The 19,796-nt window shown below is 42.6% G+C and overlaps 1 protein-coding gene across 4 annotated transcripts in view; it reads right to left on the bottom strand.

The window, feature by feature from the left end:
* The window catches only part of PARN (poly(A)-specific ribonuclease), a 170,353-nt gene that overhangs the window by 108,080 nt on the left and 42,477 nt on the right, over nucleotides 1-19,796 (bottom strand). For all 4 annotated transcript variants that reach the window (XR_007358919.2, XM_075132767.1, XM_048867743.2 and 1 more), the window contains exons 19-20: nucleotides 19,474-19,529; nucleotides 8,282-8,368 (exon numbers count right to left, since the gene is read on the bottom strand). Coding sequence is in view for 3 of the 4 variants with exons in the window: in XM_075132767.1 (XP_074988868.1) it covers nucleotides 8,282-8,368; nucleotides 19,474-19,529 (143 nt within the window). In the remaining variant the exon portion in view is untranslated. The remainder of the gene's footprint in view (nucleotides 1-8,281; nucleotides 8,369-19,473; nucleotides 19,530-19,796) is intronic.

Raw genomic sequence — 19,796 nt, forward strand, 5'->3', positions numbered from 1 at the left:
GATCACTTGGTAAACTAGGCAGAAGCAAATAATGCATGTTTTAATATGGCTAACTGGAAACATGTATACTTCCAGGAACAAAGAAGAGGAGGTTACTCATCTGTGCAGTAACTGACATTCCTCAAGATGAGTGTCCCTACAGGTGCTCCACTCCAGGTGTTGGTGCGCCCCTGCACCTTTGCTTGGAGATTTTTACAGCAGTACTTGCACAGGCCGCACACATGCAGTGCCTGCCTCGCTTGCCGACTGTGTCTCAACAGCACAGGCATGGCCCGAGCTCCTCAGTTCCTTCGCTACAATGGAGACCCTTCCAAACTCCGAAGCAGAGGCGAGGAGGGGGGGTAGCGGAGCACAGGGACACTCATCTCAAAGAACGTCAATTACTGCATAGGTGAGTAACTTCCTCTTTTTTGAGAGATGTCCCTGTGCGTGCTCCACTCCAGGTTACTGAAAAGCAGTATCGCCTAAGGAGGTAGGGACATTGGGTCTGGTAAGAAAGCTGTAGACAGCACAGCTCGGCCCATTCGAATGTTGGGCAGGGGTTCCTGAATAAGAGCATAATCTTTAGCAAAGGTATGCTCCAAATCCCTGGTGGCAGCTTTGCAAATATCTGAGAGGGGAATGTTAGATAAGAATGCCACAGACGTTGATACAGATCTTGTGGAGTGTGCCCTAACAGAAGCTGGAGAATTCATCTTCTTTAGTTGGTAGCATAGGCGGATGCAGTCTGCTATCCAACTGGATATTCTCTGGGTAGAGATGGATTTGTCTCTGGATTGTTCTGTGATTGAAATGAAAAGTTTAAGGGAAGCCCTAAAGGGCTTAGTTCTATCCAAATAAAAGGACAATGCTCTGTGCACGTCGAGTGGGCGCATTGCTGCTTCGAAAGCATTCGCATGCCGTTTAGGAAAGATGGTGGTAGATAGATAGGTTCACTGAGGTGGAAGGAGGAATGCACCTTCCAGAGAAATTTGGGATGCGTTCGAAGCATAACTTTGTCCTTAAAAAAATATAGTGTATTGTGGATCAGCCATAAAACACTCCAAGTTCTCCTACACATCTGGCAGATGTAATGGCAACTAAAATGCAGTTTTCATGGACAGATGTAGGAGGGAGCATGTTGCAAGCAGCTCAAATGGATGGCGCATCAAGCACGTGAGTACCAAGTGCAGGTCCCAAGGTTGAGTGGGTCGTCTAATGTCCGGGAATGGGGTCTGGAGGCCCTTGAGGAACCACTTTGTGATGGGGTGGGCAAAGATAGTAGTGTCTCCAATCTTATTGTGAAATGCCATAATTGCTGCTAGATGCACCTTTATGGAGCTTAAGGATTAGGAACATGCCTCACAGCGATAGACTCAAGAAGTTCAATCCAGTTAGCTTAACAAAGACAAGGTTAAGGGATGACTTGATTACAGTCCTGAAATACGTACATGGGGAACAGAAATTTGATAATGGGCTCTTCAGTCTAGCAGAGAGGCATAACACAATTTAATCTCTGGAAACGGAAGCTAGACAAATTCAGACTGAATACAAGCTTTGAATTTCACAGTGAGAGGAATTCACCACTGGAACAATTTACCAAGGTCATGGTGGATTCTCCATCACTGAATTATTAAATCAAGACTGGCTGTTGTTCTAAAAGATAACCTCTAGGAATTTTGGATGTCAGACTAGATAATTACAATGGTTCCTTCTGGCCTTAAAATCTATTAATCTTTTTTTCAAACTAGAAAATCTAAATCTGCTTCCTCTACTACTTTAAGCTTTGCAGAGACTGGCTGCTCCTTAAAGAGTTTCAAGTGTTTCCATCAGAAACCTTGTATTGGAGCTCTTCAAAACAATAGATTTTATTTTAAAAAAATCAGAGCCTTGGGGTTTTTTTTCAAAAATAATTGACTGTTTAGTTGTTAGTAGTGGGATGAGATTTATTACTTCTATGACTACTATTGCCTTTCTTTGGGGGCTTTTGGCAAGTCACAACCTCACTGTCCCTCAGTTTCTACCATCTGTAAAGCAGAAGTACATCACCCTAGGATGCTGAAATGCTTAGATGACAGGATCTAAACTGAAATACTTTGCATTAAGGTAGTCTAAGTATCAAGTGCTCTACTGTGTCAGTGGGATTTTACGTTACAGTTTTATAGCACCAACTACAGCTATGAACAATACTATTCTATTTAAATTGAAAGTTTATTGCATTGTTCATAGATATGAAAGTATGACCCCTACTGGCTATGACCTATGGCTGCAATACATGCCATCAGTAAGGCCTGGTCTAACATAAGCCTTACTTCAACCTAACCCTGTCAGCATCTACACTACAATGTTGTTTCTGCCGACATAAGTTGCCCACTCCACCTCTGCGAAAGGCATAGCACTTAGGTTGAAGCAATGTAAGCGGCGGGGCTCCGGCTGTCAGCCCTCCACAATGTCCTATGCTAACAGTTAAATCGGTGCAAGTGCTCCTGCTGAGGATGTGCACCACCAACAGAAGGAGCTAGTGTGGACATGCTAAACCAATTTCATTACTGCAGTGACTGTATTAAGTCGACTTAATTTTGTAGTGCAGACTTGTCCTAGATGTTAAAGGGAGATATGTGAATTAGGGAGAATAATTCTATATCAGGTTTTGGTGGTTTCTAAGCTGATGCTTTTTCTAGTGAGAATAAAGTTCGCAACCAAAATCCTATGCTTGAGTCTCTTAGAAACTAGAAAGTAAAGTCCTGGTAAGCTATATACTGTTCAGCAACCTGGAGTACCAGCTTCTAGAAATTTTTACAGCTTTTACAGTATTCCAATTCAGGCAGTCAGGAATGCAAAGGCTCAGCCAGTGGTATGCTGGCAGTGCCTTATGGTACAACTCAGGTGAAATAAAGGGAACACAGCCAGCCTCCTGGTTTGTGTTCTATATATACACACACCCTAAGACCCAGAACTTAGAGAAACAGAGGTGAACTTCTCAACTCCACATAAAAAGCAGTGTATAATTTCACCACTACAAACCTTGGGGTAGCATGAAATCTTTTCGGTATAGGATCACATTCCTACCCTCTAACGAACATTGCCATTGCATGAGCAAGACCAAGGACCACCCAAACTTACACAGCATGAACTACCTCTTAACCATATCTTCTGGACCACCTATCCTCCCCACTATTCATTCAACATCCTTGTAGCTATTATAACAATTGCTTATCTGGGGCAAACAGCATATTTTTAGCTGTGTTTAAATGCAGTTTAAGGAGTCAGCACCATGTAAACACTCAGCTATCCGTGGATGAGATGAGAGAAAGGAAAGCTTTAGTAGAACCCAAGGTCAAGGGGAATACATAGCTATAAGCTTAGGTCTGCCAACAAACACCATTCCTGGACCCTGATTTTAACTGATGCATAGTGCTTTAAGAAGCGTCAATATGATATAATAAATTAACACTGATCCAATATGTTGTAGGTGTTTCACAGCAAATACCCAGTCTAGCAGCCTTGACTTTCAATTTCCTTTTAATCAATTTATATAATGCTGAGTCTCAAGTTGGTCAGCTACTCATTTACAACTTATGGTATAGTTGCAGTAAGTTTAATGGCTATGCTGCTTCAATAGATAGAATTCATAAAGCCTGCTTTTAAAGAAAACTCTTGATTAAGAGATCAAGAAGTGTGCAGTTTATCCTTTACCAAAGTATTTTGATTTGGACTCTATTACAAAAAAAGCAAACATTTCCTAGTTAAAAATGTTTCAAAACTATTACAAGGACTGATGCCGAAGAGCAAGAGTCATCAGAAACATTTTTCAGGAAGGATATTTTTCAAGCATTTCATTCTTAAAAAAGCAATATCAAGGCAAAAAAAAAAAAAACTGGATTATACAAGTATTTCAGGAAGACAAGACGGATCATCCACGATCTAACTTTATATGATATATGTAACAATTTTATATACTTTCAATAGAGTACTATAAGCAAATAAGTGTATCTGAACACTCATGCAAAAGGAAATAATTTTGCTGAAAAGAAATCAAGCATGTTTTGTAGGCAAAGAAATTAATATTTAACAAACAGAAATTATATTTGAAGAAATGTAGCAGTAAAAAAGTGTTTAAAATTTGTTCGTAAGACCAAGAATTTTATTTTTAAGCTTCACCTTATTTTTAGCACTTTATACATGACTAGAGCACAACCCACATTAATCATAGACTGGATATTACTTCCAGAAATTGCAATAGCAACAGCATGCTTGTTATGCTCCATGAACACAAAACTTCTAACACAGCTCTACTGCAAACACCAGGTACAAAGAGACCTGTCACTGTGCACTAGGGTCTAAGCACACAGGACACATACCACCACCAGAACAGTTTAGTAACATAGATCCCTGAAACTGTAGGAGGGGAACTGCAAAGAAATTCTTGAAACAGTGACACTAAGAATTAAAAATTAGCAGTTTAGGTGCAGTTGATCATGACTTGACTGCATTTGTTATTTGTGAAACGGATGAAGTTCAGCAAAATATAGTTGGTGCTTTCAACAGGCCAATTTCATAAATCTGAAAACAACTGAGTCAAATCAGATGGGAGAATACATTTCAAAATGAAAAATGTGAATAACTGGAAACTATTTAAGAACATTTTATTAGATGCCCAAAAAGCCACGATCAAGAAAAAAGCACCTGGCTTAGAGGGGAATTGAAAGCAGCTATAAAAGGAGAAGCTGATCACAATGGATATAAAGCTAGCAATTGTAGAAAATTTATATGGAAAGCAAAAGGACACACAGAAATCTACATCCAGCAGAGTTAAAGGACAATAAGGAGTTATTAAAGTATGTTAGGAACAAAATGAATCCTAACAATGGCATTCATCCATTACTAGATGGAAATGGGAGAAAAGACTGAAGTATTAAAAAACTGTTTCTGTGTTGTATTTGGAAAAAAGCCAGATGTATTCATATGTGATGAGGCTGTATTTTCCATTCCAATAGTAACTTAGGTGGTTATTAAATGAAAGTGTCTCACTTTAGTAGCTGTTAAGTCAGCAGGTTTGGATACCTTGCATCCAAGAGTTTTAGAAGCTGGCCAAGGAGCTCTCTGGAGCATTAATGCTAGTTTTCAGTAAGTCTTCAAACACTGTGGAAGTTTCACAGGACTGACAAAGTAAATGTCGTGACAATATTTTTAAAAAGGTTAATGGGATGACCCAGGCAATAATAGGTCTATCAGCATGACACAGACCTTTGCCAAACTAACAGAAAGGATAATAAAGAACTAATAGTTAATAATAGAATTTAAAAAAGGAGGCTAATATAATTAATACCAATCAGAGGTTTATGGAAAATAGATTGTGTAACTTGATATGTTTTTTATTAGATTAGAAGTTTGATTGATAAGGGTAATAGTATTGATCCAACATAGACTTCTGTAAGGCATTTAACTTGGTACTGCATGATATTTTGGTTAAAAACTAGAATGACTCAAAATAAACATCAGCACAAACTAAACTGATTAAAAACTGGCTATCAGGTCTCAAAATTTTAAACGGGGAATCTTCATTAATTGGGTGGGTTTCCAACAGTGTCCTGAAAGGCCTGGTTCTTGGCCTTATGTTATTTTATATTTTTTCCCCAGTGATCTAGAATTAAAAGCCATGCCTCCTAAAATTGTCAGATGACAAAGACGGGGGAGTGATAAATAACAGAGGACAGATCACTCACACTGAGCAATCTGGATCACTTGGTCAACTGGGCATAAGCAAACAATGTGCATTTCAATACAGCCAAAATGTAAGGTCATACATCTAGGAATAAAGAATGTAAGCCATCCTTAAAGGATGAGGGACTATCTTGGGAAACGGCGACTTTGAAATGGACTCGAGAGTCATGGCAGATAGTCAGCTAAAAATGAGTTCCCACTGCAACGCTGTGGCCAAAAGGGCTAATGTGATCCACTGATGCACAAACAAGGGAATACTGAGTAGGAATCAATTATTACTGCTGCATTTGGCACTGGTGCTAGCACTGCTGGAATACTGTGTACAAATATGGTGTCCACAATTCAAGAAAGATGTTGAGAAATGGGTAAGGGTTCAGAGAAGAGCCACAATAATGATTAACAGATTGGAAAAACAGGTTTTATCAAAAAAACTCAAGGGGCTCAATCTATTTAGCTTATCAAAGAGAAGGTTAAAGAGTAACTTGATCACAGTCTCTAAATACCTACATAGGGACCAGAAATTTGACAACGAAAGGATCTTCCATCTAGCAGACAAGGCATAACAAGATCCAGTGGCTGCAGGTTGACAATGGGCAAGTTTATATTGGAAATAAGGTACTTTCTTTTTTTTTAAAATCAGTTGGGGGCAATTAGCTACTGGAATTTACCAAGGGTTGTGCAGGATTCTCCATCTCTGGAAACTTAGATCAAGATAGGATGTTTTTCTAAAACCTATGTTCTAATGCAGAGGTGGGCAAACTACAGCCTGTGGGCCACATCTGGCCCACGGGACCCTCCTGCCCAGCCCCTGAGCCCCCGGCCCTTCCCCTGCTCTTCCCCCTCCCCCACAGCCTCAGCTCACTGCGCCGTCGGCGCAATGCTCTGGGCAGCAGGGCTGCAAGATCTTGCTGGGCAGCACAAGTGCAGAGCTGTGGCCTGACCCAGCGCTCTGTGCTGCACGGTGGGGTGGCTGGCTCCAGCTGGACGGCACAGCTGCCTGTCCTGCTGCTCTGGGTGGCATGGCTGTAGCTCTGCCAGCCACTGGTGCTCCAGGCAGCGGGGTAAGGGGGCAGGGAACAGGGTGCTGAATGGAGGCAGGGGGTTGGGGGGGGGGGGGAGGGAAATCAGGAATGAGAGGAGGGCTTGGATGAGGTGGCAGGGGGCAGCCAGGGGCTACTGTCAGGGGGCAAGAAGCGGGGAGCGGGGGTTGGCCCATGCCTGGCTGTTTGCGGAGGCAGAGCCTCCCCTAACTGGCCCTCCATACAATTTTGGAAACCCGATGTGGCCCTCAGGCCAAAAAGTTTGCCCATCCCTGTTCTAATTCAAACAGGAGTTAATTTAGGGGAGTCTTATGGCCTGTGTTACACAGGTAGTCAGATTTGATTATCACAAATGTTCCTTCTGCTTTATAATCTAACTAACATGAAGCTCAAAATGAAGCTTTAGATAATGAAGGTTGTGCTATATAGACCTTACATAGTGAATAAACAGTTGGTATGAAGGTTGTTCCCATTCTCCCTAGTGTTCCCCGTATCCCAAAACATCCAGACTATCTGATGTAGGATATGCAGCTCTTTGTCTTTTCAAAACACATGCAGCCAGGAACCCATAGACAAAAACACCAGGACTGAAGTATGAGCTCCACTGCACAGAACCCTGCTGAGCAGTTGCTAATAGCCCTCTGATTAATGTCTACTAGCTTGACTGAATTTCTACCTCACCAGACTTGGCCACCCCTTACCATGACTTTTACCTTCACTCCTTTCCCATCTCACTACATCTTTCCCTCTTTGCTCAAAACAACTCTATTTTCACTCTTACCATTCTCACATCAGAATAGCTCTCCCTTCCTCCAGCAGAAATTTTGACTTCTGATTTGCAATTTCCTTTCATCCCAATCCTGCACTTCTGCTGACTTCAGCTTTAATGTTGAGGATTTCAACAATTCTACTCTCATTGCCTTATTCAATCCTTGGCTAGATCAATTTAGTTAATCATTGCCTTGGCCATTCTTAATCTTGTCTTCACCAGGCAATGCTCCTCCTCAAATATCACTCATTTACTGTATTCAGATTGTACAGTACTAAATAAGGAAAAAGTAGTACTTTCCCCATCTCAGTCTCATTCCTTCCATAACCTTCAATACACTGATAGCAAAGACTTCTTTGCTCCTCTTAGCCACCTCCTTCCCTCCTTAAGTGCACCGTACCTCCATATCCTCCTCCCCTTCACTGACACTATGATCACCATTATCCTCTCCTCCATCCTCCCCTTACTCCTTTTCCCTTCACTAATTCCCCAAACCCTGGGTCAACTTTCATATCTGTTTCTCCCCGTCTCCACCAGTGCTGCAGAGTACATCTTACAAAACCTAAGGACCATGAGGGTGACATAGCTAGATGTCCAACACCCATACAACAAATATGCTATAGGCTAATCATGATTTAGCGTTGTCTACTCTAGCAGCTGAACAGTCTACAACCATGGTTAAAGGGTACAGACACATCTGTTCAAGACCACCATTATCCAAAGCAGGACAGTTTCCAAGGCCAGACAGGGACCCAGCTGCGTTACTTACCAAAGGCACTGAAAAGCTGGTAAAGATCACTAGTCTTCCACTCTTTGGGAAATGTAACATGAAGAACATGGTCTCGTTTTGGCTGCACTGCAAGATAAGAATGCATTTAATAATGCTGTCAGGTATTCATATAGGTTTGAATTGTTCAGTGAATCAGAAAAAACTAAAATGTATACTCTAACACAACTACTCATTATAGAAAACTGGTTCACGATTTTCAGAACTGCATGCAGTTAACTGACAGAAGTGAGTACAATTACTGTCATTATGCATGAAAATTACTACTTAAATCAATCTGGCCCATTTGTATATGCATTTGAAGCAACTGTGCATGAAACAGTAACTGCTCACAAATTACGTACATGCCTTTTTTGCCCAGCATTGCTCATATGCAATTATGAAAATCCAGTCTCTTACATCTCTTTTGCACCAAGTTCAAGGAAACTAAACTTACCGTAAAACAGTTCTTAGCCCTGGTCTACACTAGGACTTTAGATCGAATTTAGCAGCGTTAAATCGATTTAAACCTGCACCCGTCCACACAATGAAGCCCTTTATTTCGACTTAAAGGGCTCTTAAAATCGATTTCCTTACTCCACCCCTGACAAGTGGATTAGCGCTTAAATCGACGTTGCCGGCTCGAATTTGGGGTACTGTGGACACAATTCGATGGTATTGGCCTCCGGGAGCTATCCCAGAGTGCTCCATTCTGACCGCTCTGGACAGCGCTCTCAACTCAGATGCACTGGCCAGGTAGACAGGAAAAGAACCGCGAACTTTTGAATCTCATTTCCTGTTTGGCCAGCGTGGCAAGCTGCAGGTGACCATGCAGAGCTCATCAGCAGAGGTGACCATGATGGAGTCCCAGAATCGCAAAAGAGCTCCAGCATGGACTGAACGGGAGGTACGGGATCTGATCGCTGTTTGGGGAGAGGAATCCGTGCTATCAGAACTCCGTTCCAGTTCCTGGCTGTTGGGAAAACCGGTTTCTCCGCTTGCTTGCTGTGAGCTATCTACAACCTCCTCCTCATCATCATCTTCTTCGTCCCCAAAACCAAAACCTTTCTGAAAATCTCCCAGGGCATGAAGGACAGAGGCCATAACAGGGACCCGAAGCAGTGCCGCGTGAAACTGAAGGAGCTGAGGCAAGCCTACCAGAAAACCAGAGAGGCGAACGGCCGCTCTGGGTCAGAGCCCCAAACATGCCGCTTCTATGATGAGCTGCATGCCATTTTAGGGGGTTCAGCCACCACTACCCCAGCCGTGTTGTTTGACTCCTTCAATGGAGATGGAGGCAATACGGAAGCAGGTTTTGGGGACGAAGAAGATGATGATGAGGAGGAGGTTGTAGATAGCTCACAGCAAGCAAGCGGAGAAACCGGTTTTCCCAACAGCCAGGAACTGTTTCTCACCCTAGACCTGGAGCCAGTACCCCCCGAACCCACCCAAGGCTGCCTCCTGGACCCAGCAGGCGGAGAAGGGACCTCTGGTGAGTGTACCTTTTAAAATACTATACATGGTTTAAAAGCAAGCATGTGAAAAGATTACTTTGCCCTGGCATTTGCGGTTCTGCCTTTGCAAAAGGTTTCTGGGGAGGGCAGCCTTATTTCGTCCTTCATGGTAGGACACTTTACCACTCCAGGCCAGCAACACGTACTGGGGAATCACTGTAGAACAAAGCATTGCAGTGTATGTTTGCTGGCATTCAACCAAAATCCGTTCACGCGGTGGGAGGAGGCAAAATGCGACCTTGTAACGAAAGCACATGTGCTATGTATGTAATGTTAACTTTCAAGGTTTACCCTGAAAGAGTGTAGCCACTGTTTTATAAAATGTGTCTTTTTAAATACCGCTGTCCCTTTTTTTTTCTCCACCAGCTGCATGTGTTTCAATGATCACAGGATCTTCTCCTTCCCAGAGGCTAGTGAAGCTTAGAAAGAAAAAAAAACGCACTCGCGATGAAATGTTCTCCGAGCTCATGCTGTCCTCCCACACTGACAGAGCACAGACGAATGCGTGGAGGCAAATAATGTCAGAGTGCAGGAAAGCACAAAATGACCGGGAGGAGAGGTGGAGGGCTGAAGAGAGTAAGTGGCGGGCTGAAGAGAGTAAGTGGAGGGCTGAAGACAGGGCTGAAGCTCAAAGGTGGCGGCAGCGTGATGAGAGGAGGCAGGATTCAATGCTGAGGCTGCTGCAGGACCAAACCAGTATGCTCCAGTGTATGGTTGAGCTGCAGCAAAGGCAGCTGGAGCACAGACTGCCACTGCAGCCCCTCTGTAACCAACCGCCCTCCTCCCCAAGTTCCATAGCCTCCTCACCCAGACGCCCAAGAACACGGTGGGGAGGCCTCCGGCCAACCAGCCACTCCCCCACAGAGGATTGCCCAAAAAAAAGAAGGCTGTCATTCAATAAATTTTAAAGTTGTAAACTTTTAAAGTGCTGTGCTTAAAGTGCTGTGTGGCATTTTCCTTCCCTCCTCCACCACCCCTCCTGGGATACCTTGGTAGTCATCCCCCTATTTGTGTGATGAATGAATAACGAATGCATGACTGTGAAGCAGCAATGACTTTATTGGCTCTGCAAGCAATGATTAAAGGGAGGAGGGGAGGGTGGTTAGCTTACAGGGAAGTAGAGTGAACCAAGGGGCGGGGGGGTTCATCAAGGAGAAACAAACAGAACTTTTACACCGTAGCCTGGCCAGTCATGAAACTGTTTTTCAAAGCTTCTCTGATGCGTACCGCGCCCTCCTGTGCTCTTCTAACCGCCCTGGTGTCTGGCTGCGCGTAACCAGCAGCCAGGCGATTTGCCTCAACCTCCCACCCCGCCATAAACGTCTCCCCCTTACTCTCACAGATATTGTGGAGCACACAGCAAGCAGTAATAACAGTGGGAATATTGGTTTCGCTGAGGTCTAAGCGAGTCAATAAACTGCGCCAGCGCGCCTTTAAACGTCCAAATGCACATTCTACCACCATTCTGCACTTGCTCAGCCTGTAGTTGAACAGCTCCTGACCACTGTCCAGGCTGCCTGTGTACGGCTTCATGAGCCATGGCATTAAGGGGTAGGCTGGGTCCCCAAGGATACATATAGGCATTTCAACATCCCCAACAGTTATTTTCTGGTCTGGGAATAAAGTCCCTTCCTGCAGCTTTTGAAACAGACCAGAGTTCCTGAAGATGCGAGCATCATGCACCTTTCCCGGCCATCCCACGTTGATGTTGGTGAAACGTCCCTTGTGATCCACCAGAGCTTGCAGCACTATTGAAAAGTACCCCTTGCGGTTTATGTACTCGGCGGCTTGGTGCTCCGGTGCCAAGATAGGGATATGGGTTCCGTCTATGGCCCCACCACAGTTAGGGAATCCCATTGCAGCAAAGCCATCCACTATGACCTGCACATTTCCCAGGGTCACTACCCTTGATATCAGCAGATCTTTGATTGCGTGGGCTACTTGCATCACAGCAGCCCCCACAGTAGATTTGCCCACTCCAAATTGATTCCCAACTGACCGGTAGCTGTCTGGCGTTGCAAGCTTCCACAGGGCTATCGCCACTCGCTTCTCAACTGTGAGGGCTGCTCTCATCTTGGTATTCATGCGCTTCAGGACAGGGGAAAGCAAGTCACAAAGTTCCATGAAAGTGCCCTTACGCATGCGAAAGTTTCGCAGCCACTGGGAATCGTCCCAGACCTGCAACACTATGCGGTCCCACCAGTCTGTGCTTGTTTCCCGAGCCCAGAATCGGCGTTCCACAGCATGAACCTGCCCCATTAGCACCATGATGCATGCATTGTCAGGGCCCATGCTTTCAGAGAAATCTGTGTCCATGTCCTGATCACTCACGGGACCGCGCTGACGTCGCCTCCTCGCCCGGTATCGCGTTGCCATGTTCTGGTGCTGCATATACTGCTGAATAATGCGTGTGGTGGTTAATGTGCTCCTAATTGCCAAAGTGAGCTGAGCGGGCTCCATGCTTGCCGTGGTATGGCGTCCGCACAGAAAAAAGGCGCGGAACGATTGTCTGCCGTTGCTCTGACGGAGGGAGGGGCGACTGACGACACGGCTTACAGGGTTGGCTTCAGGGAGCTAAAATCAACAAAGGGGGTGCCTGTACATCAAGGAGTATTTCAGGCAGGACTGCACGGAGGGTTCCAATAAGAAATGGTGCACCTAAGTTATCGTTGTTATTGGAACAAGGAGGTTAGCCTGGCCTCTGATTGATACATGGCTAGATTTACCTCGCTGCACCTTCTCTGTGAGTGACTGCAGTGTGACCTAGAGGAATGAGTCCCCTAGACAGGGGAGGAGGCAAATGAGTACAAAACAAATCTGGTCTATTTCTTGTTTTGACCCACTCCATCTATCTTTTACATCTTTGGCTGGCAGCAGACGGTGCAGAAGGACTGCATGCCATCCACATCTCATGGCTGCTTGGCAGAAGATGGTACAGTACGCCTGCTAGCCATCCCCATCTCTTGCCTGCCTGGCAGAAGATGGTGCAATACGACTGCTAGCAATCCTCATCTCTTGCCTGCCTGGCAGAAGATGGTACAGTACGACTGCTAGCAGTCCGTATCGCCTGCCTGCTCACCATAAGACGGTTCAATAGGACTGACTGCAGGACTAAAGAGAATGACCTGGTCAAGTCACTCCAAATTTAGTCCCTGCGCCCATGTCTGCCCAGGCGCTCCCAGCCGACGCGGCCAGGAGCACCTCGGACACGATGAGGACGACTACCAATCGTATTGCACCGTCTGCTGCCAGAAGGCAAGGGGTTGCTGCTACTGTGCAGCAAAGCCGTACCGCGTCTGCCAGCACCCAGGAGACATAGGGTGACGGTTACCTGAGCGGGCTCCATGCTTACTGTGGTATGGCGTCTGCACAGGTAACTCAGGAAAAAAGGCGCGAAATGATTGTCTGCCCTTGCTTTCACGGAGGGAGGGAGGGAACGGGGGCCTGACGACACGTACCCAGAACCACCCGCGACAATGTTTTAGCCCCATCAGAGCGCTCCATTGTGACTGCTCTGGACAGCACTCTCAGATGCCCGATTGTTTGCCATTGCTCTGACGCTGGGAGGGGCGCTTACAGGGTTGGCTTCAGGGAGCTAAAATCAACAAAGGGGGTGGCTTTACATCAAGGAGTATTTCAGGCAGGACTTCACAGAGGGTTCCAATAAGAAATGGTGCACCTAAGTTATTGTCCTTATTGGAGCAAGAAGGCAAGGGGTTGCTGCTACTGTGTAGCAATGCCGTACCGCGTCTGCCAGCACCCAGGAGACATAGGGTGACGGTTACCTGAGCGGGCTCCATGCTTGCCATGGTATGGCGTCTGCACAGGTAACTCAGGAAAAAAGGCGCGAAATGATTGTCTGCCCTTGCTTTCACGGGGGGAGGGAGGGAACGGGAGGCTGACGATATGTACCCAGAACCACCCGCGACAATGTTTTAGCCCCATCAGGCATTGGGATCTCAACCCAGAATTCCAATGGGCAGCGGAGACTGCGGGAACTGTGGGATAGCTACCCACAGTGCAACGCTCCGGAAGTCGACGCTTGCCTCGGTACTGTGGAAGCGCTCCGCCGAGTTAATGCACTTAATGCACTTAGAGCATTTACTGTGGGGACACACACACTCGAATTTATAAAACCGATTTCTAAAAAACCGACTTCTATAAATTCGACCTTATTCTGTAGTGTAGACATACCCTTAATTAGGTTTTCACACAGTACCAAATACATATTAGAATATAAAACAATCATCATCATCCTCATGTGATTTAAGTTAAAATTGGGAAACAAATGACCTGTTTCTTTATACTACTGATAAAAGGAGAGGTACACAAGTAGGATGGAAAAGTTAACTGTATGCCAGGAACCCTAGGCATGTAGTGAAAATTATTTGGTTTTCAGTAAAAGACAGAAAGGGAAAATGCAGAATTTGGCTGAACCCACAGCACAGCACTCCCCCCATAAACTTATTGAATTTGTGCATGATTGTAATGAAAAGCAACTTTGTTTCATTCTTGGAATACTCACATTCTGTAATTTCCTCATCCCATTAAAAGAGAAAAGAATGGGATACCAATATTTTAACGTGCAGCTAATTTATACTATTTGTCACTTTTATTCATCAAAACATCCAGAATTTATCCTCTGTGGCTTATGTCCTTGACGTAAGAGTTACTGGACATTGCCTCATTCTGTTTTATTTTGTTCATCCTTCGCTACCCAACGTCAATTTGTCTACTCGTGCCCTCAAAAGAGATCAGGGAATTTATCTGGAATGCCGACTACTTGGACAACCTCAAGTGGCAAATATAATCCACTGGTGCCAACGTTCTCCCTGATGACAGCTGCTTCCTTCCAGATCCATATAATCCTAGGATTTAATCTAAAGTAATATTTTGGTTTGGTTAATTCTAATTCATTGCTCCAAGTTGTTCAGGAGAACACACATCTTTAAACCAGGAATGTGAAGTTGAGTGCAATTCCCACCACTGCAAAATTGTACTAAGGAAACACCTTAGCATTTCTAGTATACTCTCCATGAGTGTCTTACTAAAAAGTCCTATTAAGAATTCCTTACAAACCTGAGATTTTTTTTTTAAAAGAAGAATGAGTACCTTAATTTAAAAATTCAACTTTGTTTTGGTCTGTACAGTACAGAAACCTATTTTGCAGTGTACAGGCAGTTTCATATTTTAAGCTTTTGCTCTGTCAACTTTCAGAACTGCTGGTTATACAAGTGTATTTTTAATCTTAAAAAGAAATTTTGAATTTCAGCACTATTTTATATTGAATAGATTGCTTGCTAGTTTCTGATCATTTTGGCTCCCCTGTACATTGAATCCTGTACAATGTAAGCCTGACAACTTTACTTGACTTCAGATTAGAGTTTAGAAATTGAAATGCCTTCTATTTTAGGTAACATTTTTTAGTTTGTATAGCTCTGAATAGTAGTTTTCATATTTAAAAAGATGGCCTCACAATTTTTATGCAAAACACTTTCTACGAGGACAAGTAACGCTTAGTTCACTGGTTTCACAGTGTCCTCTGTTGCGCCCTAACTGCTCCCTCCACCTACTATTTCTAGCTAGTATAATTATAAGGTTTTAAAAAATTTTAGTGCATCTCAGCCCTCCACCACATGAAGTGACAGCTCTGTCTAATGCTGGAGAGTACACCGATCTTGACAATGTAACATTCCCGTAGTAGTTCAGTGCTAATGGAAGCTACAGATCCATATACAAGCAAGTCTTAATCTGGAGTGAAAGGAGCAGACCTATGCACAAAGTATCAATATAAGGGCGTTAGTGATAAGTACAGGTTGTGAAATGTGAATGTTGAGGTATATCAGAAAAATACGTGCATTTAACTAGTTAACATCAAACAACTTCTCTCCTCCATGATAAAACAATTATATACTGATTTAAGATGAGTGGGATTTACAGGCAATACTAGATAGTGACAATAGAAACCCCTCCGTATGTTATATTGCCTGTACGTTGGTTATTTCTTTGTCTATGATTTTGTAATTAAGATTGCTATCAAAATCCACAGTTAGCACCTTTAAACCGATCATTTTAATCTGAATTTAAATCTAGTAGCATACATACCAGGATAGATCAAGGGCTTGAGTCTTTTCTCATTTACACTTGTTTAATTATATTGGGTGAAATCACAGACTCGTTAGAGTCCATGGAAAAATTCACGGATTTCGGGGGGGGGGGGGGGCGGGCAGATTTCACCCACTGATCTCAGTGGAGTTATAACTGATTTACGCCAGTTAAAGTGGATAATTAGGCTGTTACTTTGAACACCAAAAATGAACAGTGTGTGTAGTGCTTTGTGTCACAAGTAGTGTCAGCAATTTCAATTTGTGGCATGCTCATCTTAGCCTAAGATTTGTATGAAAACAGGAACTTTGTTTTAAAGACACCTACCCTGCTGCTCTCCCTCAATTCAATCAGTTCTGAATAGAAAAATCCATCATTTCTACGGAAACCACTGAGAGGATGGTAGCTTCAGGTAGGACATAAATGGAGTAATTCAGCCTCTCAGAATAAGATTTCAATATTTATAGAAATGTATTTCAAAATAAAGAAAATGTGCTCAGATAAAGTTTGTTAAAAAAACATTTAATTTAAGCCCTCCATTATGCGTTAGTAGTTTGGAAACCAATTAATAGATCAAAGATCACCAGACAAAAAGGGAATTTGAATTAAATACACTTACGCTAAAGCTGCAGGGGAAGCCAGATATAATGAAAAAAATATTGCCCTGACAAGTGTAACTCTACTATAAGGAAAAGCCAGAATTGTACACTAAGAAATTTTACTGCTGAAAATAGCCACACCTAAAGTACAGTACAAACTAGAGCTAATGCACAAAAATTCAAATTTCATAAACTAATTTAAGGAAAATCTATTTCTTGTTGTGAAATACAGTTGATGGTGAATATTTCAAAGGGTTTTATTTAATCTTTGCAACTCAATTAGTCTCGCATTAGAACTCTAAATTTCCCAGTTCAAGATAAAGGTTTGAATAGCATCTGTTTCCAAATTAGATAGAATAAACTGTTTATGGTCCTTAATAAATGAACCTTACCACATTTTCTTTTTATTCTTAAATTTTACCCCCTATATTGTAACCACCTTCTGATGAACACCAATGCCTAGCCAGGATAGGAATGTTTCTGTCATTTCACCAACAACCGTTGTTTTATACAGTGTTCTTAATACAAAGGTAATCAAGTATAACTGCTGTGAAAGCCTCTTCATATTCATCACTTCTTGAAATTGAGGAGAGGTTACTGAATTCCTCTACACTATAACTTTTACAGCATTAGGCTAGCTGAAATATACTATTCTAGGTGTTTGCTCTATAATTTGGCATAAAGATAACATCTGGCACAGTTGCAGAACTAGCTGCATCTCTGGACTCTAAGTGAATCCCCTTCAGATATGAGGCCTTGTACCTTTATCTCTGTTCAGTGGAATCACAGGATTCTTCCACTCCTACGATAGGTCCTGGGCCACATCATCCCATGGATCAACTGCTTACCCAGCAGGCCCAAGTGGTTTAGGCACCCACAAGTGTTCCCTGCGGGAGCCTGAGACCAGTGGATAATGCAGGAGACCAGACAGCTTTCGCAAACCAAAGTATTGTTAAATCTTTTTAGTAGGAATAAAGCATGTCTACCCACCCTACAGTTACCGTGCCATGGAAGTTTAAAGCCCAAGTACTTCAGATCCTCCAGCAGTCACTTTGTTTCCCCTGAACAGCTCCCTAACAACTGCCACCCCCTCTCTAGAAGGAATTTTTAATCATTTAGGGTATATTTACACAGCAGCTGGCTGATTCCCAGCACAAGTGGACATACACATACTAGCTCTACTCGAGCTACAGTACTAAAAATAACATTGTGGCCGTGGCAGTCAAGCGAGTCACCCAAATACAATCCTACCTGATGTCCTAGGTAAATATTTGGGTGGCTAGCCCGAGCCGTTACTTGTGGCACCACAGCCACACTGCTCTTTTTAATGTGCAAGCTTGAGCAGAGCTAGAATGTGTATATCTACTCACTTTGGGAATCAGAACACCCAGCTGCTGCGTAAACACACCCTTCGGGTCATTCTGATCTTTTTGGCTGTCAGACTTAGTTTTGTAATTTTGCTGGCACCTGGCAGCAGCAACTTCACAGCTTAGTAGCTCAAGCATTGTCTCTTAATGATCCTAAAAATGTTTACATTGAGGTTACTTATTTCCCAAATGCCTACTATTAAACTAAACCAACATATGCATATAATAATCATACCAATAAAGCTATACTGTAACTATCCCAATAACTACGTCACATACTATATTCATAAATTGCTGCTGATCTCCCTTACAACTTTCTCAAACTAAATTTCTCTCTGAAGTACTTACTTCCCTCCAGTCAGTGAATTTAATGAAACTGCCATCAAAAGGCTATAGTTACAAAAGGCTATTTTTAGTCAGAATTATTCAGAGCACAGAAAAAAGAAAAAAAAATCTTAAAAAGGGACGAGAAATGGCTATCATCAGGAAGTTTTATTTTGAGGGTAAAAGCAAATGTTTTTCTTGAGTGACATGTTTCAAAGTCACTAGGAATATTTTTTCCTCCTAAAAAAACTAAAAACGATTAGGGTATTTATATAGCAACCTTTCCTATGTTAAAATACTTGTTAAAAATTCTAGTCTTGACATGAAATTAGTCTTTTACCACTCTTTTATTGTGGATTATATATTTACTATTGCTGTAGTGCGTATTAAGACTACAAACAGACTTGTGTTTTTCAAGTGTCTGTAGGGCTTCAATGGTTTTTAAAGAAAACCTTAAGCACAGGGATGAAGAATTTTTCAGCCTCTCTCTCATCAAGGACCAAAACCTTCCCATATTTTTAGCCAAATAAATCAAGTCATGAAAGGTTCAGATCTCTAAAGTTTGTAAGGATGATAGGGTCCATACAATGCTTTCCCTCTTGAAGTTATAACCTTGTATGAAAATGAACCTCTGGCTCAATAGCCTTAATAAAAAATAAATTATTCATTATCATTCTATGGTTTTGAATCCACAGCCAAGGTAACACTGATTCTATTTGAAGGCATAATTTCAATCCTCATCTAATTTCATCAAAATATCCTTTGGCCTGAAAATTCTTACACTTAGGTGAAACAAATTTTTTCTGAATTTTGAAGCAAAGTTGTCAATCTACTTTCAGAGTCATTGAATATTCACTACCTTGCATCCTTTACTTACCATAAGATACGAGACAAAATGGCCATTTAAGACTGCAAACTTTAATTTGGGCCACTTCACTTGTGCGTAGATCAAGGATAGACTATGACCCAAAGCTATTATCTTCAACTACATTAAACTTGGTACCCACAAGGAATCCAGACTGATCTAGACAAAACCCATTTCAAATAGTATTTACTGTATAGTGCAGATCCTCCATCCAAAGTAACAAGGATGGTTACTTTTTTTTTTTTTTTAATAAAATGGAGAAGCAGTACATTAATGCCACTTGATAAGAGTTGTGAATAGAGCTCAGCTGCAATTTAAGTCCCATGCTCTACCCATAATACTGTCTTACACTTGCTTCTACAAAGGACCTTTCTAACCAGAACAGTAGTAAGATCAAGGCAAAATGAAAACAATTACTTACAGTCTGGTCCTTCCAAATTGAGATATGGTATGTCCATTACCCTCATAAGAAATAACCTAAGGCAAAAAGGAGAAGCGTCACTAGCGAACTTATGCCATACAGATCTCTTTAAGAGGCTATTATAAAGCTTAACACCACACTTCTTCTCTAAGTTAGTCGGGAGTAGTACTAGTCACCCTAAGCAACGGAAAGCTTTAGTCCCACTAATAATTTAAAAATCACAAGATGTAGGGAGTATCCCACCAGCTAGCTCGTTCCATGCGGTGCAATTATTTTAAAGTGAATGCTAGTTATCTTACTGACTTGCTCTAAAACAAATATGC

The sequence above is a fragment of the Caretta caretta genome, chromosome 10 (assembly GCF_965140235.1).
Source record: "Caretta caretta isolate rCarCar2 chromosome 10, rCarCar1.hap1, whole genome shotgun sequence".
In the NCBI taxonomy this organism is placed as follows: Eukaryota; Metazoa; Chordata; order Testudines; family Cheloniidae; genus Caretta; species Caretta caretta.